Source organism: Copadichromis virginalis, linkage group LG14 (genome assembly GCF_057382275.1).
Source record: "Copadichromis virginalis isolate Kocher_CV1m ecotype Utaka linkage group LG14, C_Virginalis_male_GT1.1, whole genome shotgun sequence".
NCBI lineage: Eukaryota > Metazoa > Chordata > Actinopteri > Cichliformes > Cichlidae > Copadichromis > Copadichromis virginalis.
The window spans coordinates 7,436,546-7,461,985 of NC_140631.1; the positions used below are offsets into that span (position 1 = coordinate 7,436,546).

General features: G+C 42.1%; 1 protein-coding gene across 1 annotated transcript in view; it reads left to right on the forward strand.

The window, feature by feature from the left end:
- The first annotated feature begins 515 nt into the window (after positions 1-515).
- Positions 516-25,440, forward strand: part of lrrc75a (leucine rich repeat containing 75A) — a 74,723-nt gene continuing 49,798 nt past the window's right edge. The window contains exons 1-2 of the mRNA XM_085479137.1: positions 516-1,593; positions 12,436-12,564. Coding sequence (XP_085335263.1) covers positions 1,342-1,593; positions 12,436-12,564 — 381 coding nt within the window. The 5' untranslated portion in view covers positions 516-1,341. The remainder of the gene's footprint in view (positions 1,594-12,435; positions 12,565-25,440) is intronic.

The window sequence follows — 25,440 nt, forward strand, 5'->3', positions numbered from 1 at the left end:
CCTCCAATTATGTGTCAGGGCTCAGGGAGGTGCAGCCTTGAGCCTGGTTCTACCGGAGGTTTCTTCCCCTTACAAGGGAGTTTTTCTTTCCCACTGTCGCCAAGTGATTGTTGGGGGTTTTTCTGTGGGCTCTTTATTTTACAATTTAAAGCCCCTTTAGGTGTGATTTAAATAAATGTGACTGCACAGAGCAGTGCACAAAGTAGATCTACTCTAATCGGGTATTAACTTGTAAGTTGGTGTTGTGGTTTACAATTTCCGCAAAAAAAAAAATTTTTTTAATTGTTAGATACAAAATGCTTAAATCAAGGTCCACTGTTGGCCGATTTTCTTAGAAGACTACAGTTTAAAATGCATGACTCATCTCGACAGATACACCCTATCCATTTCTGCCTGTGAGCAGTGCAGCTACAAGCCGACACATTTTGAATGGACTCTGGTAGAAAAACCTCCCCCGCGGAGACGGAGCGTCAGCGCCGTGTAACTAGACACTTGGCAGTGCTCATACCCTCCCGGCCCTCCTCCTGCCTCTCCTCATCACCCCGCCAGGAGGAAGGAAGACTTGCGGTCACGTGCACTCGCTGCGCGCCCCCGTGCACTCGAACAGAGGGTGCGATACATAATTCGGTCCCGGGGAGGGGACACCTCAGTCCGGCCCCTTCTGTCAAAGCCCGCTGAGCCGCAGCCTGCACACAGCAGGACGAGGCGCGGATGCGACTTCTGCTTCCTGCCTGCGAATGATGGAGAGTGAGGCCGGGAGGAGGACCAGCGCTGCTTTTGTTGCAGGTACAGCGGGACTTCCAGCGGCCGAGGAGGGACAGGGCAGAACGAGGAACACCGCAGACGTAAACACTGCCATGCCCTGCTTCATGCAGCAGCGATCCTCCGCCCGCTGCTCCTCCTCTGCTCCAGGACAGAGCGCTGTGTTCTAGAGGACAGCTCGGGAGGAGGAGGAGAGGGTAAATATTTGGTGCTGAAGTTGGGTCCGGGATAGGAGGCTGTCGCTGAGGCAGACTCACTGCTGGGGATCTCCGGCAGCCTGACTCTGCTGAGTCCGCGCTCTGCGGCCATGCGGCAGGCAGCATCCAAAGACCTGTTCCCTACATGAGCTCCAGCTCCTGTGAGTAACAGCACAAAACTACCAGCGCTCCTTCTCAGCGTATCTGCAGTGTTGTACTGTACTCTGGGAGCAGGCACACTTTCCACATTTCACAGAGACGTGATGAGCTGCTGACGTTTTACTGAAGCAGGTGTCTGACACAGGAATCAAAGCTGCCGCTGCATGACTGCTCTGTGGGACCAATCTCTTTGTTGCCAGAGTTCACATTAAGAGGCAGCACCATGGGTGCCAAGCAGGCTAAAGGCCAGGAGCCTGCAGGAGCGAGTCCTCAGCACAGTTGGAAGCGGACACCCACCAAGGAGCGGGGAGACATCTTAGCCTCCCTCATGCTGAAGTCAGGGGACAGGCTGAGCCGTAGCGGGACGCCACCACCACCCTACCAGCGCCGCATCGGCATGATCCAGGAGATGATGCTGATGGCCAAACAGGGCAAGCAGGATGAGGCCACGGAGATGCTGAAGACGCTCCGACAGGTAGTCGCTTAGTCTGCTGTGTGAATGATGCTTTTTCTTTCTGCACACTTCCTCTGTTCTTTCCTGTCGTGCTCTATTACCTTAAGTTAATGTCAACACTGATGCTGAAAGAGAAGCCAGGCTCAGACTAACCGCTGATGCTCACTGACTGAAGCCATTCAGAGACTGACTTCCTGCATGCCTGATGAATTGACGTCCTCCCTGCAAGTATGCCTGGCAGTGCCTGAGTCTGCTGCATGGGTACAGAGTGGAGAGAGTGCTGTGATTTACAACCTCTCTCAGTCTGGATGCTGCTGTTGCTACAGAGAGAAGAAAAAGCCCAACAACAGGCTGGGAGAATCTGGTGTGGCGAGAAACAAAAGGGAAGCAGGAGAAAGAAAATGCCACCAGTTGAATGGGATGATGTGGAGAGCGGCAGAGAAGGGAAGGGTCTGAGGATGACAGGGGTAAAATTCTGAGAAACAATCTGTGTTTATTACTGTGACAGTAAGGAAACTAAAAAGAGCAGATGAAGACAGTGAGGGAAGAAACTGATTTCGACACACTTCACAGAGCCCATACGCTGGCAGTGTTTATAGTTTATCCCCTCGTGACTCAAACTCAGGGAGCAGCACCTGAGGCTTATAGACACATAGCTTCCCCAGATTACTGTTTGGACTTTGGAGATTTTCATCAGAATTGTTCTGTTACTATTTACTGATCAAAGCTCTATGCACTGGTGGCAGATGGCGGTGATAAGCAAACGTTAACACAAAGGTCTGTGAAGGTTCTCAGGGTGAGATCTAAAACCTGCAGGACACCGGCCCTCAAGGCCTGGAGTTGGGGACCCCTGGTGTATACCTTTCCAGATGTGCAAGCTACCTTTTTGATAGGCAATAATGCACCCCAGTATCACCAGAGATGCTCATAGCAAGGGCCCTCTCCTCTTTAGTTTGGAGGATACGCCGTTCATGTTTCCCACAAAGAATTTTAGATTTGGATTGATCTGATCACAAAGCAGTTTTCTGCTTTCAGTCCATTTTAAATGAGTTTTGGGTCAGAGAAGACAGCAGTGTTTCTGAATCATGTTCACATATGGCTTCTTCTCTGCATGACAGAGCTTTAACCTGCATACGTGGGTGTTCAGAGACAGTGATTTCTGGAAGTGTTCCTGATCACATCTGTCAGTGCTGTCTGAAGGCCTGAAGGTCAAGGACATCCAATACAGGATTGGCCTTGTCCCTTGCTTACAGAGATTCCTCCAGATTCTTTGAGTCTTTTTGATGATGTCATGTACTGGAGATGATGAGATATTCAAAATCTTTGCAAATTTAGGAGTCTGGACAGTGGTGTATTAATCTGCAATTGTCTACACTTCTGAGAATCACTGGCTCTCTCAGATGATCTTTTAATACATTTTCAACTTTTTACACAAGTAACCAATCAGTGTAAAAATGTTCCTGAACTTGTTTCATGCTAATATTTTTCATGAAATAGTCAAATCTGTTCATTTAAATGTTCGATATGCCTTAGGTATCCCATTTCGAATCAAATATGGATATGTGAGATTTTTAAGGCGTTGCATTTTGTATTTATTTACACTTTACTCAATGTCCCAACGTTTTTGTAACTGAGATTATACTTTATGTTTTCACATGCTGAAATAATAGTGACACAGTGTAATATGCAATGTTTTGTAGTTCATGTGAGGTTGTGTCTAGCTAATTTCAAGACGTGGAAAGAAACAATTTTTGTTTCCATGTAAACAAATTAATGTTAATACGCTGGTAATTTGGTCATCTAGTAAGTTTTCTCCAGGCTGTGATCCCTAGTGTGGGATCTAATGAGATAAGCACTTCCAAACAGACCTGAGACTTCCATCTAGAAAGACTCATAATTCATGTTTTGTGCATAGCCTTTTCCCCACTTACACTCCATGTTAGACTGCCAGTAACCACAAAAATGGGAAAATTAGGCATATAAGATGTTGAAATGAACCAGGATGCTTACTGGTTTACTATAGGTCCACAAAAAGTTTCAGGAAACTTAATTTTTCAAGAATTAATTTAATTGCTCAAGTTGATTGTTTTCCCAACAGGTACAAGTTCCTCCAGCACTTATTCTTTTATTTTGTTATTATTGGTTGTTTCTGTTTTCACAATCAGCTATTTCAGCATCACAAGCTCCAAGTCAGATGCTCGTAAACCTCCTGAAAGCAGAACTGCCTGAAACAAAATATGATTAAGATTTAGTTTGAAACAGGTAGAAAAATCGACTTCCCCAAATGGTTCCTGTTTCTTGTAGGAATTTCAGACTATTTCCTCTTGAAAGAATAAGCTACTTTTAGATCTGTTTTGTTTGCTTGTTTTTAGAGATTTTCCACTTTAGAAGCAGCTTATATGGCTGCTTCAGGTACCTCTACCTAATGGCAATCAATTTAACCACTGTAACGGCCACTACTATATCTACAAGATCTCTATCAGCACCTTGTTCTTTCTCATGGTGTCAGTAACAATAATAATCAAATAATTATTATTTATGTTATTATTTATAATAATTTATTCATTATTTTATTTATAATAAAATGTATAGCCTAGCTTAGTGATGGAGGATTTAGGCCATTTGTTGTAATGCTGAGTGGTGGAAAGAAAACGTCCAACTAGCACTGAGTAATCAGTAAACAGCAATCTGGGGAAGCTGTATGTCTATAAGCCTGAGGTGCTGCTTCCTGAGCACCAAATAGTACCAAATAGGTACTCAGGGATGTTGGAGACTGAAGGATGTGGTCTGTATTTCTTTATCAGCAGGGTGTTCCAGCTTTAGAGGCCAAACGGAGAAGGCTGAAAACAAACTGGGTTGCCTTACATTTGCATTAACATAATAGAGATAATAACAGGTTTTGATGTTGGGTCATGAAGGCATAATTGGAGGAGTTCCAGTAATATAATGATGATATTTAGTTTCATGTTGCGTAGGGCCTGTGCTCTGCCGGAACAGTATGTGACGGACAGAAACAGGATGAATTGGATAAAGACAATTACTATGAATAAAGGGAAGCGGGAGGAGAGAAAAAAGAAAGACTACCATTAGTGTTCAGCTAAAGCAGAGGACAGACAAGAAGTGGTGGTGAGTGATTTCAGAGACAGTGAAAGACAGCACTTAGAGGGAAACATGACAGAGAGAGAGAGAGAAGGGAAAGGGAAACAAGGAGAGATGAAAGTGAAGCGCTGATTTTGAAGAGTGTGTTGGTTACGAGCGTCTCTTTATTGTTGCTTGGAAACAATGGCGATAAACTGGCGAGCTTGAATCAAGTAGACATTGATTAATGAAACAGGAGCTCTGTTAAGAGATAATGAGGAGGCCTTCTTCTCAATCAATGCTCTTCAATTAACTCGCAACCAAAAACTGGCATCTCTCTACACCGTTCGCCCCCGGGCCCCCTCACAGCTGATCGCTTAACTGTAAGAAAGAGCGCCGGAGCGTGCTTTACTGGCGCTAAATTTATCTGGCAGGGTTCCTTCAGGTGTTTCCACTCAGCTGCATGGGATTTTTTTTGAAGCCATCACATGTGACCAGGGTTTCAGTAGTAGTAGCAGCAGTGGTGTAGCGTTGCGGTTGCCTCTAACGTCTGAAGATACCAGTCAGCTGCTGAAATCCTGTGGAGCTTAACTCAGGGAGTAAGTCTGGTTCACCAAACTCTGTTTCATCACAAGCATGCGATGAAAGAATGGCACCTGCCTTGTGAGGAGGTATCCCATAGATCTGAATTGTGGCAGTGATGTTAGAAAACACAAATGAAATCCAAATCTACCGTTATGGATAAGGTTCGACTCTGACATGTGCTGCTAAAATTATTTTATTAGATATGTGATGAGGGCTGAACAGAAAAATGGCAAAAATGATTAAAACAAGCATAGACTAAATCCACATCAAGGAGAAAGGGATATTAAGATGTTTCAACTCTGTGTATGACACTGAAAGAGTGGGAAAAAGAAAAAGTAAGGATGTAAAAACACAGGAAAACCTTCAAAATAACCAAGGAAGTGAACTGTAAAGGACACCAAGACAAAGACCGTGACTTCATGTTACAGCAGCATGATTTGTGTCCAGAGCCTCCAAAGATTCGCCGTTTTCCCAGAACTGCAGAAGTTCCCTGTGGAGTTTTGTGCTGTTTTGATAAAGCACGTCATAAAAGAGTGGATCTATCTCCATACATTGCACTGATGTTCGCTCAGCCATCTTTTATTTTTGTCTAATCAGCACTTGAGGGGCAGTGTCTCAACATGGTGCCATTTGATTGAATGATTCATATTGTCCGCGGCTCTTTGAATCACCATGGGTTGAGTCCTGCCGGCAGTGCTAATAAGCAAATTCAAGATCGGTCGGGCACCATTTCAATAGAGACAATGACATGGCAGTCAAAACGTCATGAAAGAAGCCCCAACAGTTACATTAGCTGCCCCTTGTTTTATAGATAGAAAAACAAGATTAAAAAAAAAAGAAAACTCTTTCCCTCATAATTGTCATAATAAACTAGCCAGTTAACCTGTTTATTAGAAGAACAGACTAGAACAGACTCGCCATTGGATTAATAAAAATATGATAAAATAAATCTAAATAACAAAAATTAAAAAAGAAAAAAAAGATATAGTCATGTGAGAATTTCTTTTTAATGTCTGCATACATATAATAGTAAAAACTATCTGACTACCAATATATGATCAGCATATACACTATATAACTTTTATGCATAGATTGAATATAAAAGATGGCTGTGGTAATGCCAAAGTGTGTGAATCTTGCATTCTTTCAAATGGCCAGCAGGGGGGGGGACTCCTCAGGTTGTATGCATGCCTATGAAAAAATGGCCATCAACTTCCTCAGTGATTGGTTTATGGGCTCCATCGCTACCTTAGAGTTTTCTTCAATAACAGCATGATCTACATTTTATAAACAATGGTCCTCATTAGAGTCCGCAAAGACAATACATCAGGACATGATTTAGGGTGAGCCTATGTTGTAATTAACAGGTTGATACTGTAGACTCATACGTGCTAGGTTAATGCTGCCTGTCTGGGCCCTGGACACTGTCTTAAAAGACAATCTTGTTCTCAGGAGTTTCATTTCCTGGGTGAATAAAGGTTCTGACTCTTAGCATTTGTTTCAATGTCTCACTATGGGATGCACCTCCCTGAGTATTCCTCAGAAGCATGTATCTCATTCTGCCAATCCTGATTGGGTGTTGATTGCCACAATCACATTGGGCAGAGCCACCCAACCTTTAAATAGCTTGCACTGTTACATAGTCGGTATTCAAAAACCTATTCTCATTTCAGGGCATATATCTCAAGTTAGCTAGCTTCTTAGGTAGCCTAAGAAACTAGCTAGTTTCATAGGCTAGCTAGCTGTCCACAGACAGGAGTGTTGGCTATTTCGCGTTGCCAGATGGTAGCTAACTAACGGTCTCCAACAACGGCTAGCGCACCAAGCTGGCCTGTCAGAAACAGATCCCTTGTTGCCCTCAGCCAAAACTGCGGCTGATGGTTTCGACATGGAAGGGAGTCGCGGAAGCTGAACCACAGGCTGGCACCATGTTAATAATAAATAAATACATAATCGACAGTGTCTGTGAAGGTTCTCAGTCATCCAGGTCATCGTAGTCTAAGGAGCTTGGAAAGAAAAACGTCTGGACTTCTTTGAGTTGCTTGAAGATGTTTCACCTCTCATCCGAGAAGCTTCTTCAATTCTAACGTCAAATGCTGGAGAGTCCCAGATTTAAGTCTTAGGGGAGTGTCCCCCAAGAGGGTCATGAACCCACTGTTGATACTCTACCTAATCACACTAGCCAAGGGGTGAAAACGGGTGTGGGTCACAATCAGCCAAGGTTTCAGGTGAACCCGCTGTGAAACCTAGCCCCACCCTATCATGTGATTTCCTGAGGTCAAATGGTCCAGGATGTGAGTGGGCGTTAAGGTGTCTGGGAAAGGATCTCAAAACTGGATTATAGATGGCAGACGGTTGGTGTCGTAAGCCACCGCCTCTGTTCAAAGATGGTCGTTTACAGTGGACATAGATGGATTCTTTCACTCTTCTTTCAAACCGTGTCTTCTCTGTCCAAAATGTGAACATTGGCATCCTCGAAAGAGGGACCTTTGTCAGCCGAGTCTTGTCCTGTCGAGGTGGCTCTTCATCGACAGTGACAATCGACAGTGATTGCTCCACATGTCATTTCGTGTTTGTGCAAGGCTGTTAAATATGGCATTTATTTTCTTATTCTTTACCAAATGTGAGATCCCGGTCCAGATTCTCTTACAAAAATAACAAAATGGAGGCCTGTCTTGTCAGAGGTGGCGCATACTGTTTGGTCAGGACGTGATTTTTGATAAGGTTCAACATCTGCTTCATATATAGCTCCACCTGCCTCTGTTGCCATTTCCTTTTATTTAGCAAAGAGCTGCACTTGATCCATTGTGTTTGTGTTTGCCGCGTCTCTTCAGCTCCACCTTTGTTAATATTCAGCTGGGTTCCAACCACTGCTTTGATGTTGACCGATCCTAATTAGTGTGGACTTTGCTTTCACTAGAACTGTTCTCAGTATGCATGTGTGTGAGTGGCTATGCATTTGACACACAGAGGCCAGGATATTAGACTATGCATTTTTATGCTTTGTCATGCATATTTCATAAGAGGGTAACGTTAATAATGTAATACCTTTCTGGAGTGAATATAAATGAACGCACACGATAACGATGATAGTGATTATTATTATTTATATGTTTTTTCCATAATGATTGTCGTTATTAGTAGCTAATGTAAAAAAAAATTATCTTTCTTCTCTCGAGCTGTTAACTAATAGAAGTATCACACACACATACAGTTTCTCCTATCACACGCTAAATGTTCCCGGTTATTACCACATCCTAATGAGTTATCCAACTATCTTTGGTTTTTTATTTTTCTGTAAGTGCACTGTTTGTTCCCGTCTTGTCCCCCCCCCCTGTTCTATTGTTAGTGTGGTATTGAAACATGAAATTAGGCTCTTGGAAAAACTTGGAAGAATTCTAGAAATATAATCAGTGTCCTAAACTGAGCAAAAATGGATACTTTTGTTTCCATATATTCATTAAATCCATTACTACTGGTAACAAGTTCTGCTGACAGATTTTTTTTCTTCCATTCACTTGTTAGTGTACTTCACAGATCAGACCTCATCGTTAGTCCAGAGGTTTGTAAGCCAGAAGTCAGACATTGTGGAAAGGTTTAAAACTAGCCAGTTATTTTGAGGTTACTGTCGCTGACCACTATAGCATACACCTGTTGATGAACTAATCATACATTTCTCTTATGTGGTGATTATTAACTATTAATGCCACCGTTATCTGAAAACACAGCCGCTGATTGTGTGTGTGTGTGTGTGTGTGTGTGTTTGTGTCAGTCGAAGCTGCTGTCATTATTTGCAGCCACTCCTACGCAGAACAATAAGCAGCATGGAAACCTCAGTGAGTCATAGCTTTCTCTAGGAGACTGAGCATCCATCAGTCTCGCTCTTCCCTTTTCTCTCATTTCTAAAGGTCAGTCCTGATGCCACTCAGCTGGCAATAAAATGCCTGCAAAACAAATCCAAACACATGAAAATATATCTGCACTTACCTACAGGCTAAAAAGTGTCTGGATTCTTGTTACACACATTCTTTCTCTCAGAGCATCTTCCAAGCAGCATTCTAGCATCCACACAAATAATAATGGTATAGATAAAAAAGTTAGTAAAGCAAATTACATACTGGATACAATATGCATCCTGTTACACGGGACATATACAGACCACACATATAATGAAAATATACAATTTCAACATTTTCTTTATGAAGCGCATAAATCACGACTATAAATCTGAGCTTGAAGTTTGATCTTGGGGAACGCTAACTTTACCCCAAAGTGAAATACATTTTGACAAAATACCAAAGTGGCAAGCTGTTTTTGCCCAATATTTTTTCCTGTATTTTATAATAACCCCCCCCCCCCCCCCCCCCAAAAAGAAAAAACCAAACAAAACAGAAATCCTGCCCTCACTATCAGTTGGTCTCACAAATGTTAACTTTGCAGTTCAAAAGAAAATATACCGAAACTATATTTCTTTGCAGTTATAAGTATATTAAATGGTAACTTTTTTAGTAACTATGCACTGTGTGCACAATTATTAAAGTAAGAGTAATAAAACAACTCAGAATTTACATATAAACATTTCTGACATGTCAAAGAAAATCAGTGACCAATATAGCTACCCTCACAAGCCTTCCATTCATGGAGTCTGTCAGTTTCTTGATGTGTTGATGATCAACTTTTTGTGCAGCAGCAACCACAGCCTTCCAGACACTGTTCAGAGAGGTGTACTGTTTTCCTCTACTATAAATCTCTTGCTTAAGCAGGGCACACAGGTTCTCAATAGGGTTTAGGTCAGATGAGGAATGGGGGCCATGTCATTATTTTTTCATCCTTAAGGCCTTTACTGGCTAAGCATGCAGTGGAGTACTTCGATGCATGCGATGGAGCATTGTCCTGCATAAAAATACTAGTCTTCTTGAAAGATGCAGACTTTTTCCTGTACCACTGCTTGAAGAAAACTGGGAGTAAGTTTGATTTTGAGGCCATCTTCAACCTGAAAAGGCCCAGCTAGCTCATCTTAATAAATACCAGCCCATACCAGTACCCCACCTTCACCTTGCTGGCGTCAGAGTCAAAGTGGAGCTCTGTGTCCTTTACAGATCCAGCCATGGGCCCAGCCATCTGGTCCATCAAGAGTCACTCTCATCTCATCAGTCCATAAAACCTTTGAAAAATCTGTCTTCAGATATTTCTTGGCCCATTCTTGATGTTTCAACTTGTGTGTTTTGTTCAGTGGTGGTGGGGTTTCAGCCTTCCTTACCTTGGCCATGTGTCTAAGCACTGAAAACCTTGTACTTCTGGACACTCTGGATAGGCTGCAGTTCTGGAATATGGCAGCCCTATAAGATAATTGGTTCCTGATAGCTTCACTTTTGATTCTTCTCAAATCTTTGGTAGTTAATTTCCGTCTTTTTTTCTCAATACGTTTCTTGCGACCCTGTTTGCAACAAAACATTTGATGTGGTTACGCCCCAATATCTTAGCAGTTTCAAGACTGCTGCATCCCTCTGAAATACCTTTAAATCTTTTTTTTTTTGGCCCATTTTGCCTGAGGAAGAGAAGCTGCATAGAAATTATGCACACTTTTATATAGAGTGTTGATCTTCCCAGGCCACGCCCTCACTCATTATGCAAATACACATCACCTGATATGCTTAAATCCAATAAGCACACAAGTTTATACAGCTTGAAAATTTGCATAAAAATTATGATATGGCCAAAATACTCACTTGCCTAATAATTGTGCACACAGTGTATTGATTCAACCACAACAGAATGAACTTTTGGGAATTTACTTATTTGGATGATTGAGCATGCATCAAGAAATATTTAGTGACATTTTTTATTAAAGTGCAGCCTAAGCTTTAAGCATGGTCATTAGCTTTGAAAGTGTGATATTAGATAAATTAGTTGATCTGATGATGGAGCTTGAGGAGAAGTTGTTACTAAACCCTGAATTTATGTAAAATATATAGGCTAATGCTTTGGATGGTAGCAGAAGGACATTACCATCCACAACGTCTTGCCAGCAGCACAGCTAAAAATGAGCACTCAAGCAGAAAAAACTGAGAGTCCTAGAGCTCACTCGTGGTCTGCAAAGCGTAAATGCAGAATATTTTGGTGTTCCAGCGTTTTCTGCTTTGACAGGATCAAGCAGGAAATAAATGTAGTATTTTAGAACTACAGTTATGTATTTGGGAGCTGGACCAGACGTTTACAGAACAAATTTGTGCCTAGATTAAACCTTTCCCCTGCACACTGCACGAGCTAGAGCAAAATGTCAGGATTTCTCACAATCTAATTGGCAGATTGCCATGAAATGAGCACATTCATGCTACCAAGAAAGTGACCTTTCCTTTACTCCCACACTCAGGACAAACTTTACAATTTTTGGTCCCGCTGTTAGTTAAGTTCTAAAAACATCAAGATTGACAGTAGTATTTCTGTTACATGGAGCACTCTCATACTCTTGTTGTACTTGTTAAAAACCCAAACATAAAGCTTTGCTAGTGTTTTAACCTTTTAATTTTGTTCCCAAACAAATCAACTTTTGGGTCCTTATAATGGAGCATGATGGATAATGTAAATGATTAATGTCATCAGTGACTTGAGCTCAAACAAATAGCATAGCATGGTTGTTTTGCTCAGTTGTACTGCATCCAGCATACACAGCCTGTGCTCTGCTTTAGGCTTCATATTAAAGTCAGTGACAGGAGCTTTTCCTCAAAATACTTTCAACTGTGGCAGTCTAATCCTCTCCTGCACACTTTCATGTGGCGTTGTCATTCATGTTGACTTTTGAAGTTTTAACAAGACTGCTGTTCATGCGTGAAGCTCTGCCAACAGGTTTATGCTTCATTGGCTTTGATGGGGCTTGAGATGTGACAAATTTTGTTTTTTGGCCTCCTCTCCAGAAACCAGACAGTCAGACAGCAGGAAGCAGTTCAGAGGGCTTTAATTCAATGCTTTAGGGGGTCGGGAAGTTTAAAAAGCTGCATTCAGAATGTAAACGTCTTTGACATACTCGCTCGGACTTACATATGAGGGAATGAATGAATTCGTAGCAGTCATGGAACCTGTATTCTTTTCTCTTTTTTCCCTCATTATCTTTCCTTTTTTTTTAATGTAGAGCCTGTTTATATGAAATGTGCTACATAAATATATTGCTAATACATATGGTCTTACTTAATGTGTGTGTAGGACCTAGGCATGGAATCAACATCACTGGATGACGTGTTGTACCGCTACGCCAGCTTCAGAAACCTGGTTGATCCCATCACGCATGATCTGATTATCAGTCTGGCGCGATACGTACACTGCCCCAAGACGGTAGGACAAACACACACACACACACACACACACACACACACACACACACACACACACACACACACAGTGTAAATAAATGTTAATAAAACCTAGTACCTCCTACTGTAAAGGCTCCTGGGCATGCTAACATAAACACACACACTGTCACTGACTGATGCTATTTATTGCGTTGCTGCTATCAGATGATCTCCTGACTCATTTCTTTGATACTATTTGGTTACGGAAGTGCTCTAAAGTGGCTGTGTATTATATGTGCGTCCTTGAGGGAACTACTGCTGCTTGTGTTTGTTCACTCATGTAGTCCGGTGTCACTGAAGGACAGAAAAGGAGAGGGAAAGAGAGCATGGAAGCAGCGACACACAATGAATAATGCAAGGAAGAAGGAGTGATGGAGATGAAGATAGGAATTCAGAGGCCTGATGTGTCATTTCAGTACATTCTGTTGTGAAACACTGTTGCCCTGAAGCTGGCTGCGTTAAAAGTCTTTTTTCAAGCAAACACTGACTCCATTTCAATGTTCTCAGCCTATGATGATGCAGAAACATTACTGAAATGATTAACTAATTGGTATAATCTATATGTGAGTGATTTGTGGCCATAAATCCTGACCTTTCTAAAGCAGGCTTTGCACTTTAATTTGATGGGTTTCCTGTGAAAACAGAATGCTTGAGATGTGAAAAATAAGTATTGCATATCTGCACAACTTCCACAGAGAAAAGGCAAAGAAACACTAATGGCAAATATTTAGTGCAGACCCATGATTGCCCAAGAGTCAATACATTTTTACCAGCTGTGCGTCATCATGGCAGAATTTGCTAATTACGCTGGCAAGTGTGAGTGTGTATGTTTGTGGAAAGCTCAATTATATAGGGATACCATGTGTTTGCGTTCCCTCGTACACACCGAGACATGCCTAGACATGCCTAAAACTGAGAGCAGCCACCCTCTGATGATATTTTATGCCTGATTTAGGTTTCTGCAGGGAATCTTTGTAGTCCCCACGTAATTTAGAGGTGGGCCGATCGATCTAGTATAGACACCAACAAATTTATACTAGTGTGATAGAATCAATGCTTTGTTTCTATGCTCTAAGTTCAGTGTGTAGCCCACTGAAATTAGTTTTTTGGAAATGAAACGATGCACCTCAAACATGCACTATGAAAAATGTCTGAACCTTTTTGTGTTGACTGTTGCATCTATTTTATTTATTTTTCTATAAAATATTTAAATAACAGAGGTTCACCCAAAGTGCTTTAGAGACAGACATTTTACATTTCAAGTCTCAAAAATTTCAAAATAAATGAAAAGCTGGTATGTTTTTGTTGCCTTCAATAATTTTGGAAAGTAAAAATCACAGTGATTTAGTGGTCATTAAAATGTGCTCAGAATTTGCTAATTGATTATGATTTATCTGATAAAAAGTAGCTTCAGATTTTTTTTTATAATAATAACTAGCATGTTTGTGCCCTAAATTAGTGGTTCTCTAACTGTGGTACGCATACCACTGGTTGTACGTGGGCTCCCTCTAGTGTTACGTGGGAAGTCTCTTTTTTTTTGTTTAAGATCAAATGATATATGTCTTATATATACTACTTATTGGGGGATTTCTGAAAAATTAAAACACACACCTCTGCTATATGCTGCATAAATGAAGACAGGAAACTAAACAGCAGTGATGTTTGTAGGGTTACTGAAGTTGGGCTAGCTGGTATATAATGGTGTGCTATGTGATCGCTAGCGACACAGCTATGTTTGCATGATGTAAACACATTAACACAGTGAAGCTGGAGGATGAAAACAAACTTTTTTCCACTCGATAAAAGTTAACATGAGGGTTCCCAATGTTAGGGACAAATGCAATCGCATAGCAGGATGCTGTAAATGGACCAAACGTCAGTCAGGAGAACAACTGAGATAATCCATCAACAATACGAGGTTAGTCATTAATATACTGCTGTATGGGCTGGGCTGTAGTTACATCGTAAGGTTTAACAGCTGAGCTTTGAAATGAATAGTGGTAGCAAAAACCAAGATAGGCCCACAGTGATCTCTGCCTTTATTTAGGGGCTTGTTTAGATTAAATAGAACAAGATACAAAGCATTAAAACGTTAAAAACACAACAGCCTTAATAAACGCAGATTAGTTTTGAACGGGAAGCAGGGTTTATACGTCATCACTTAAAGACCGGATATCCCACCTGCTGTGAATGTTTTAATGCAGTACAGTTGTTATTATTATCACTTGTCACATCCTTTTTATGACAGTTAAAATAAATAACATTCATATAAGAAATAAAATTGTCTCATGTAAACTGTATGTGGTGTTAAATAGGCCTATACTACTGTACTTTAATGTCAGTCATAAGGGTGGTACTTTAAGAGCCATATATTTTATGAGGTTGTGTTCATTGTGAAAAGTTTGAGAACCAATGCCCTAAATCAAGTTATCTCCATTAATGCTTGCTAACATAATGCGCTTTCTCAAAGAAAAAGGCTAACTGCATTAGTAATCCTGGACAAGGATCATTGATGAAACACCCAGAACACACATAATCTCCATATAAAAGATTTGGCATCACTCACTGGTTTGAAAGCCTTGACTTCAGCATTTAGACTGCAGGCATATAGGTTTTAACTGACTTAAAGTGGATTAGAGTGTGAAGTGTTACGCTATCAGCTAATGCTAGCTCTTTACATCTAGTCTTCACTACAATGACAATAGTGAAAACAGTCCCCTTTGGCTTTTTATAACCAAGAGGTTTTATCCATCTTTTATATGCAGTTTATGAAACTGACTTGCTCTTTCCCCATTAAAGTGAGTTTTTGCCTTGCTTGCTGCTTAGAAACAAAACATGAAAACTTGAAGATTAGCATTTTTTTTTTTTAAGTAAGCTAATTTTAGCATAGCATTGGATGTAATAGCACCCTTTCATATTGCTAATAGACAGCCATCTAAACTTTCCGACATGTAGTACAGAAATATACTGCAAATGTCAAGATGACATTGACAAGATGGCGCCGAGTATGGCAGCCTCGTCGCGAGCTCCCCCAAGCAACGGCTTTCTTCTGTGTTTAATTTTACTTTTCCTTTATTTTTTCACGAGCAGCACTTGTCTCCTTGTGTACGACCGACAAACCTTACTGGACATAAAAGACGGTCTTTCTTATAACTTTCCGGAGTTCAAGTTTTGCAACACGGACGCTCCGTTTGCAGACCCCCCATTCATCTCACCTGAGACGCCTTTGTTCTCTGGCCCTGGAGGCCGCAAACGCCGACGCAGAGGGAGAAGATCTGGCGTTCTGGTTCGACTGAGACGGCGCACTTACAGACCACCGTTACCCAGTTTATTACTGGCTAATGTGCAGTCTCTGGAGAACAAGCTGTGCGAGCTTCGGGCACGGATCTCATTCCAGCGAGAGATGCGGGACTGCTGCGTGATCTGCCTCACAGAAACCTGGCTATCGGACAAAGTACCGGACTCCGCAATACAACTGCCGGGGTTCTCTGTGCACCGCGCGGACAGGTCACAGGATCTTACTGGGAAAAGCAGAGGCGGTGGTGTATGTTTCATGATCAACAACAGCTGGTGTGATTATGCGAACGTGCACCCGGTCAAATCCTTCTGCTCACCGGACCTGGAGTACCTGATGATTAAGTGCCGGCCATTCTGGCTACCGAGGGAATTTACAGCAGTGATTATTACGGCTGTTTACATACCCCCACAAGCCGACACTGACCGTGCACTCAGGGAACTGTACAGCGCGATCAGCAGTGAGGAAACCGCACACCCAGAGGCAGCGTTTATCACAGCCGGAGACTTTAATAAGGGAAACCTGAAGAAAGTCTCACCAAAACTCCATCAACACATCCTTTTTAACACACGTGGAAACCGGCTACTCGACCACTGTTACACCTCTTTCCGGGATGCGTACAACAGAGGTGGGACCAAGTCATTGTTTTGCAAGTCTCAAGTAAGTCTCAAGTCTTTATCCTCAAGTCTCAAGTCAAGTCTCAAGTAATGTCAGGCAAGTCAGAGTCGAGTCTCAAGTCACTGGTGTAAAAGTCCGAGTCAAGTCACAAGTCTGAAACTTTGAATTTCAAGTCCTTTCGAGTCTTTAAAAAAAAAAAAACGAAAAAATAATGTTGCAGTTATGCTAAATGTAAATATTAGACCATGTAATTTTAAAATCTGTGTTTTTCTCAACACATGACAAAATAGTGAACTTAGAAAATATACACAAATTGTGAAATTGCACCTCTATAAAATGCAGCTCAATTAAACCTAGCTCCAAGAATAATTTTCACCGACAGTTCTGTGATAAGCTGCATGTTATTCTTGGATGCGGTTGTAGGACCAGCTTTAAAATCGCATGACAAAAATATCATACACATTAAAAAAAACTGTATCACCAACGTAGCCTGGACAACATTTGCTAGTTAGATGAAGTCAGCTATCTCATCGTAGCATATTTATATGCATATTTATAATCATACGGTTCTTGGAGTGAGTGCATACACTCATGAAGTTTAGTAACTTCAGGTCACTGCAACAAGCCCAGGTACAGTTTACCGACGGATGGGTGCAGGACCTTGAAATGCACCGTGTAGAACGAAAGACCATCGTACGTATCATAAGTTTACCAGTCTCACAAATTGTCGTCATAAATACACATTCCTTAACCGTTTATTAATAGGACCTTTGAGCTCAACGGTAATTAATTAGTAGTGGAAATAATTTCTGGTAGCGTTACAGAAATGTAGCAGTGACAACAATATTGTATGCTGTAATCACCGCGCGGATAGGAGGCGGCTGGCTTGACCGCGGCTCACAAATGACGGCTCACTTTACCGCAGTCTGTAATCGCACTGGGCAATTAGTGATACAAAAAACCTGTTTTATCCTGTGAATAAAAGTATATGTTTTTGTCAATGTACCATAATAACAGAAGCGAAACGCAATATTGTGTCAGGACAATTCACTATTTATGCACAATAAATAAAGGAGCATAGCGCGACAATTTCTGTTCAGCGCCAGACTTGCTTGTAACCTATATCACCAATTATGTTATGAAAATGACGTATTAACTACTAAAAAACACTGACCTTCGTGTAAATGCTTGGAGCAGACTAACCTGTGAGCTGGAGTGTTCTGGGACGTTATATTTGGTCTTTGAATGGCTGCAATCCAGGCCATCCGTCGCGTCTTTGTTACTTCGGAAACATGGCTTGAACAATTTCTCTTCAACGACGTAATCCGATAACAACCGATCTCTTTACCCGTCGGCTTCCCGTGGCTGTCATGTGACCGGCTATTGCAGTTAATAATACAACGGCTTCTTGACATTTTTGTGTTTCTTTTTATCGCTGTTTAACTGATTTTAATTGAAAGCCTGCGTGCGCTAGTACCGCTTGCCACGAGTTCCCAGAATCCTTTGCGGTTCTACCCGTGAATGACGTCACATTTTCAATCTCTATATAATATGCATGTTAAATTTTATATTTGGGGTAAAATATCAAGTCTTTTCAAGTAAACCGGTTCAAGTCCAATTCAAGTCCCAAGTCATTGGTGTAAAAGTCCAAGTCAAGTCACAAGTCTTAGAACATTTTTTCAAGTCAAGTCTAAAGTCATAAAATTAATGACTTGAGTCTGACTCGAGTCCAAGTCATGTGACTCGAGTCCACACCTCTGGCGTACAAAGCCCTCTCCCGCGCCCCATTCGGCCAATCAGATCACTGCTCCATCCTGCTCCTGCCCGCCTACAGGCAGAAGCTGAAACAGGAAGCTCCAACCCGGAGGGCGGTGCACTTTTGGACGGACCAATCGGAGTCTGCGCTGCGGGACTGTTTTGATCACGCGGACTGGGAAATGTTTCACGTGGCCGCCAGAGACATTGATGAGTACACAGACTCAGTCTGTGGATTTATCAGGAAATGCGTGGAAGATGTCGTCCCATCCAGAACAGTCAAATCCTTCCCAAATCAAAAACCCTGGATTAACGGAGATGTTCGCGCGGCACGGAACACCGCCTTTGCCTCCGCGAACACATCGGACTACAAACACGCACATTACCAACTCCGGAAGACGATCAAAGCAGCCAAACGTGAGTACAGGGACAGGGTGGAGCAACAGTTTGACAACCCTCGGAGTATGTGGCAGGGACTAAACACGATCACAGACTTTAGAGGGAAAACCAGCACACCGCAGACCACGGCCTCTCTGTGTGAGGATCTAAACGTATTCTACGCTAGATTCGACGCAGCGAACACCATGAGACCAGACAGTGTGCGCACCGCGGATGACGTCAGTGCGCACACTGTGTCTGAGGAGGATGTGCGGAAGTGCTTCAGGAAGGTGAACGCGCGCAAAGCTACTGGTCCGGACGGGATTCCCGGCCGCGTCCTCAAGTCATGCGCGGCTCAGCTGGCTGGAGTGTTCACACACATCTTCAACCTTTCCCTCTCTCTGTCTGTAGTCCCAGCCTGCTTCAAAATGGCCACCATCGTCCCTGTACCCAAATCCTCCACCATTTCCTCATTGAACGACTGGCGACCTGTAGCCCTGACCCCCATCGTAAGCAAATGCTTCGAGAAGCTGGTCAGGGACTTCATCTGCTCTGCACTACCCGACTCACTGGACCCTCTACAGTTTGCATACCGCCACAACAGGTCCACTGATGATGCCATAGCCCTGACACTACACACTGCCCTGTCACACCTGGAGAAGAGAGACACGTATGTGAGAATGCTGTTTGTAGATTACAGCTCAGCATTCAATACCATCGTTCCCTCGAAGCTGGACAGGAAACTGCAGGATCTAGGACTGAGCAGCTCCCTCTGCAGCTGGATCCTTAGCTTCCTGTCTGACAGACGCCAGGTGGTCAGACTGGGCAGCATCACCTCATCCCCCATCACACTGAACACTGGTGCTCCACAGGGGTGTGTACTGAGCCCTCTCCTGTACTCACTCTACACCTACGACTGCACAGCCACTAACAGCTCCAACATCATTGTGAAGTTTGCGGACGACACTACAGTGGTGGGTCTTATCACCAACGGTGATGAGACGGCTTACAGGGAGGAGGTCAGCGCCCTGACCCACTGGTGTCAAGACAACCATCTCACCCTCAACGTCGCAAAGACAAAGGAGTTGATAGTGGACTTCCGGAGGTGCAGAGAAGTACACACCCCCATCACCATCAACGGCGCTGCTGTGGAGAGAGTGAGCAGCTTCCGGTTCCTTGGAGTACATCTGGCTGAGGATCTTACGTGGTCAGTACACACAAACAAAACAGTGAAGAAGGCGCAGCAGCGCCTCTTCTTTCTCAGGAGACTGAAAAGATTCGGCATGAGCCCCCGCATCCTCAGGACCTTCTATCACTGTACCATTGAGAGCATCCTCACTGGATGCATCACCACCTGGTATGGCAACAGCACCGCCTACAACTGCAAAGCTCTCCAGCGAGTAGTGCGGTGCTCTGAACGGATAATTGGAGGTGAGCTTCCCTCCCTCCAAGACATCTACAGGAAGCGCTGCCTGAGGAAAGCGGGGAGGATCATCAAGGACTCCAGTCACCCCAGCCATAAACTGTTCAGACTGCTTCCATCAGGAAGGAGGTTCTGCAGCATCCGGTCCCGTACCAGCAGACTGAGAGACAGCTTTTTCCATCAGGCCATCAGACTGCTGAACACGTCATAGACACCTCAGCTTCACTACTGGAACTTCAACATTATGCACTCCACACTGTATATAAATGCCACTTGTTTTGCACATTTTCAACTCTGTATATTTTATATATTTTATTATTATTATTATTATTATTATTATTATTGTTGTTGTTGTTGTTGTTGTTGTTGTTATTATTATTATTATTTTTACTATTTAATTTGTAAAAATGTGTATACACACACACACACACACACACACACACACACACACACACACACACACACATGTAGGAAAATATTTAGTATACACATCCAGAAATGCATACACTATTATATATTGTACATATATTTATTAGTTTCAGGTTGGCCATTCTTGTATTTTGCTCGTTTGTGTTGTTGTGTTTGCACATCTCTGTTGCTTGTGGGGCTCGCACACAAGAATTTCACTCGCATGTGCTGTGCCAGTGTGCCTGCACATGTGATGTAACAATAAAAGTGATTTGATTTGATTTGATTTGATGTGTACCAACACGTACACAGTTTGCAGTTTTCTCTGCTTATCTCATGCTTAAATAAGCCAGGGAACGTTATTTTGAAGAATAGTTGGTGCACCTTTGGAAAGATCAAATTAAGCTCAAAAGTAAAACTAGATTACACAACTAGACAACAAATGGATCAGACTCACTTTATAGACAGACTTCTTTAATGAAAACATTGTGTACACTGATCTGTAGTCTAAGGGAAAAGGGTAAGGTATAAAATACTCACTTATATCACTGCAATAAGGTGCATTGTGGGAGAAATGCTTGACACACAGCTACAGTCAAAAAGGAGGGTACTGTGTGTGGTTCATAACAGGGGAATGGATTGTGTCTGAGAAGAACAGAGCAGGAATGAGAAAGGGTGTTGTTCAGTGAAGAGAGAAACACAACATAGCGTACAGACAGAAGCACAGAGAGGTGTTATCTCACGTGTTTCACTCGGCCATTCTGTCTGACACATTGCATCGCTGTTCTTTTACTTTTCTGACCTGGTTGTCAATAACAGTGTTTATTCTTTTCTTTTTAAATTATGGAATAGATAGATTATCAGAGCAGGCAACATTTTTCCAGTCTTGGGAAAAAATGTTGTATAGCCAGAGATTCAGTTCTATTCACTTGCTTCAATGAGGCATTTTCACCAGAGAGCTGCTGCTCACTGGATATTTTCTTTTATTCAGACCATTTTCTGTAAACCCTAGATGATGGTTCTGTGGGAAAATCCAGTGTCTAACATATTGCAACCAGCCTTTCTTTCACCAAAAACCATGCTATGCTCAAAGTCACTTAAATCCCATTTCACCCCCATTCTGAGGCTCCAGGTTTGAACTTCAGCAGGTTGTCTTCAGCAGGTTTACATGCCTAACTGCATTACTGAGCTGCTGCAGTCTGACTGGCTGATTAGGTATTTGAGTTAATGAAGTGGGGCCAGTGAGTGTGTTATGTTTGTAAGGCTTGGATAAAACAGCCTCTCTGTATTCCCTTGTGTGACAGCTAATTATTTTTATTGAAAAACAATTTCACACCTTGTTAAGGATAAATGTTTTGTCTTTGGCTGCATGAAGATCTAATTTGAGCCTCTCAGTAATACGTTATATGCTGTCAGATGCTCAGTCCTGTATATTCGACTGTTTCATTAAGCCTTGTTTCCTAAGGGCAGATGAACTGGTTCGGCATATATAAGGTGATATTTAATCTTGATGTTTTTATAGGCATTTGACAGGTACACGGCAAGAGTGTGAAAGTCAACTGAAACAGTAAAGTCTAGGTAGACTTGTAGCAAAACCAAAACTATGAACTACAAAAGCAGAGTAATATAATATTTGACAGATCTTTGACTGTGTGAATGCACTTCCTTTTATTCCGGCATTTGTCACTGCAGCCCTGAGAATCCGGGCAGTTCCACATACTGGTCCACAGCTTCCCCTACACAGGAAATTCCCATCAGGCAGCACCACAAAAGCAAAAAGCGTCTTCCCAGAGACCCCTTCCACCCAGCACTCAACCTGCTCTTGCATAAAGCCGGCTGCTTTGAGGCGGACTGAGCATGTTTTCCTTAGCACAATGCGCACTGAGTGCTGCACTTCCACTTTATTTTATACTGTGGTGGTTGTGTGTATGGCTGCTGCTGCTGTTATATTGCCGGTTGCATTTTTTTTTCCAGTATCAAATTTCTTGATGAAGCTTGTCGGATAGTATAAAAAGCAGTAATGTCAGTGGAGTATTAATCACACTGTTTATAACTAAACAGAGGTCCTGAGAACCTTTTAGCTAAGGACAGGATTAGCAGATTAGTGCGTAAACACAAATGGAATTGTCGAGTGGATAATATTATCCAACATCCTCTACAGGGAGTGCAGAATTATTAGGCAAGTTGTATTTTTGAGGAATAATGTTATTATTGAACAACAACCATGTTCTCAATGAACCCAAAAAACTCATTAATATCAAAGCTGAATGTTTTTGGAAGTAGTTTTTAGTTTGTTTTTAGTTTTAGCTATTTTAGGGGGATATCTGTGTGTGCAGGTGACTATTACTGTGCATAATTATTAGGCAACTTAACAAAAAACAAATATATACCCATTTCAATTATTTGTTTTTACCAGTGAAACCAATATAACATCTCCACATTCACAAATATACATTTCTGACATTCAAAAACAAAACAAAAACAAATCAGCGACCAATATAGCCACCTTTCTTTGCAAGGACACTCAAAAGCCTGCCATCCATGGATTCTGTCAGTGTTTTGATCTGTTCACCATCAACATTGCGTGCAGCAGCAACCACAGCCTCCCAGACACTGTTCAGAGAGGTGTACTGTTTTCCCTCCTTGTAAATCTCACATTTGATGATGGACCACAGGTTCTCAATGGGGTTCAGATCAGGTGAACAAGGAGGCCATGTCATTAGTTTTTCTTCTTTTATACCCTTTCTTGCCAGCCACGCTGTGGAGTACTTGGACGCGTGTGATGGAGCATTGTCCTGCATGAAAATCATGTTTTTCTTGAAGCATGCAGACTTCTTCCTGTACCACTGCTTGAAGAAGGTGTCTTCCAGAAACTGGCAGTAGGACTGGGAGTTGAGCTTGACTCCATCCTCAACCCGAAAAGGCCCCACAAGCTCATCTTTGATGATACCAGCCCAAACCAGTGCTCCACCTCCACCTTGCTGGCATCTGAGTTGGACTGGAGCTCTCTGCCCTTTACCAATCCAGCCACGGGCCCATCCATCTGGCCCATCAAGACTCACTCTCATTTCATCAGTCCATAAAACCTTAGAAAAACCAGTCTTGAGATATTTCTTGGCCCAGTCTTGACGTTTCAGCTTGTGTGTCTTGTTCAGTGGTGGTCGTCTTTCAGCCTTTCTTACCTTGGCCATGTCTCTGAGTATTGCACACCTTGTGCTTTTGGGCACTCCAGTGATGTTGCAGCTCTGAAATATGGCCAAACTGGTGGCAAGTGGCATCTTGGCAGCTGCACGCTTGACTTTTCTGAGTTCATGGGCAGTTATTTTGCGCCTTGGTTTTTCCACACGCTTCTTGCGACCCTGTTGACTATTTTGAATGAAACGCTTGATTGTTCGATGATCACGCTTCAGAAGCTTTGCAATTTTGAGACTGCTGCATCCCTCTGCAACATATCTCACTATTTTTGACTTTTCTGAGCCTGTCAAGTCCTTCTTTTGACCCATTTTGCCAAAGGAAAGGACGTTGCCTAATAATTATGCACACCTGATATAGGGTGTTGATGTCATTAGACCACACCCCTTCTCATTACAGAGATGCACATCACCTAATATGCTTAATTGGTAGTAGGCTTTCGAGCCTATACAGCTTGGAGTAAGACAACATGCATGAAGAGGATGATGTGGACAAAATACTCATTTGCCTAATAATTCTGCACTCCCTGTATAAGTGAATGAAAGGGGAAACAGACCCTGAAATACATATTGAGCTTCTGTTTTTCAACTAACAAGGAAAACTAAACATCAGAAAGAAAGCACACTCCTGGATAATACTGCCACTGTCGATAATAAAGCATCTCCCACACACGTAGATATAAACACATTACAGTCAATCCCAGATGAGCATGTATTGATTTTACAGTAAATATGAGACCAATCAAACTGCATCCTATTCATCAAGTCAAATGTGGAGCAAAGTGACCTTTCATTAAAGGTCCATCTAAAGAAGCAGGTATATATATTAATGTGCTGTGTTGTGTTACTAAATGTAGTTTCCCAGACAGACTGCATGAGCTGTTATATTTCTGTTTAATAAAAGTTGCTGCATGTTTCATTTTATACAATTAAAGACCCACAAAGAAGAAAATGAGCATATTTTTTTTTAACTTTATGGTATAAATTCTATGAAATTATGAAAATGATTAATCACGGAGGCTGCACTGTCAACACCAGTGGTGGTGGAAGTTTAAGGTGGACTCTAGGGGAGGACCAGAAATCTACTGAAACTAGTTTATTGGTACTTGAGCCTGTAATTGCTTCCAAATTATTGAGCAAAGGCTGTGAATACTATTAATACTATGGTATTTCTGTAGTCAGACAACAGAATGATTATGACACATAGCATATGCGTCATAATGTCATTTCATAGCTTCATTAATAGAAGTTTGTCTATTAAGTTAGAATGAAGTTGTTTTAATTTCTGTTGGGTTAGTTGTTACAACTTCTAAAATTAGGCTACACCTTTTTGTCTTTGTAACTATTGTGGCATTTATTTTTGACATGTTAGCTGTAAGAATTCAAAATCAGAAAGAAAAAAATATCCAAGTGACAAGAGTCCCAGTGACATTGCTATGCATTGGGTAAATTCTTATTAATCATGGCTGACTGTCAGATATCTGTTTCAGTGTTAATGGAAACTGCATGTGGTAATAAGGTCAACATAGATTTAATGAGAAAATGAACCATTTAGCATAAACTGTAAGGAAAACTAGTAGCTAAATTGTTAGCTTAGAGGTGTGGCCTGTCAAGGGTGTGAATATCCATCCGTTCTCTGCCGCTTATCCTTTTCAGTGTTGCGGAGCCTATCCCAGCTGTCTTAGAGCCAGAGGCAGGGTACACCCCAGACAGGTTGCCAATCTGTCGCCGGGCTAACACATAGACAGAGAACCATTCGCACCTATGGGTAGTTTAGTTTCCAATTAACCT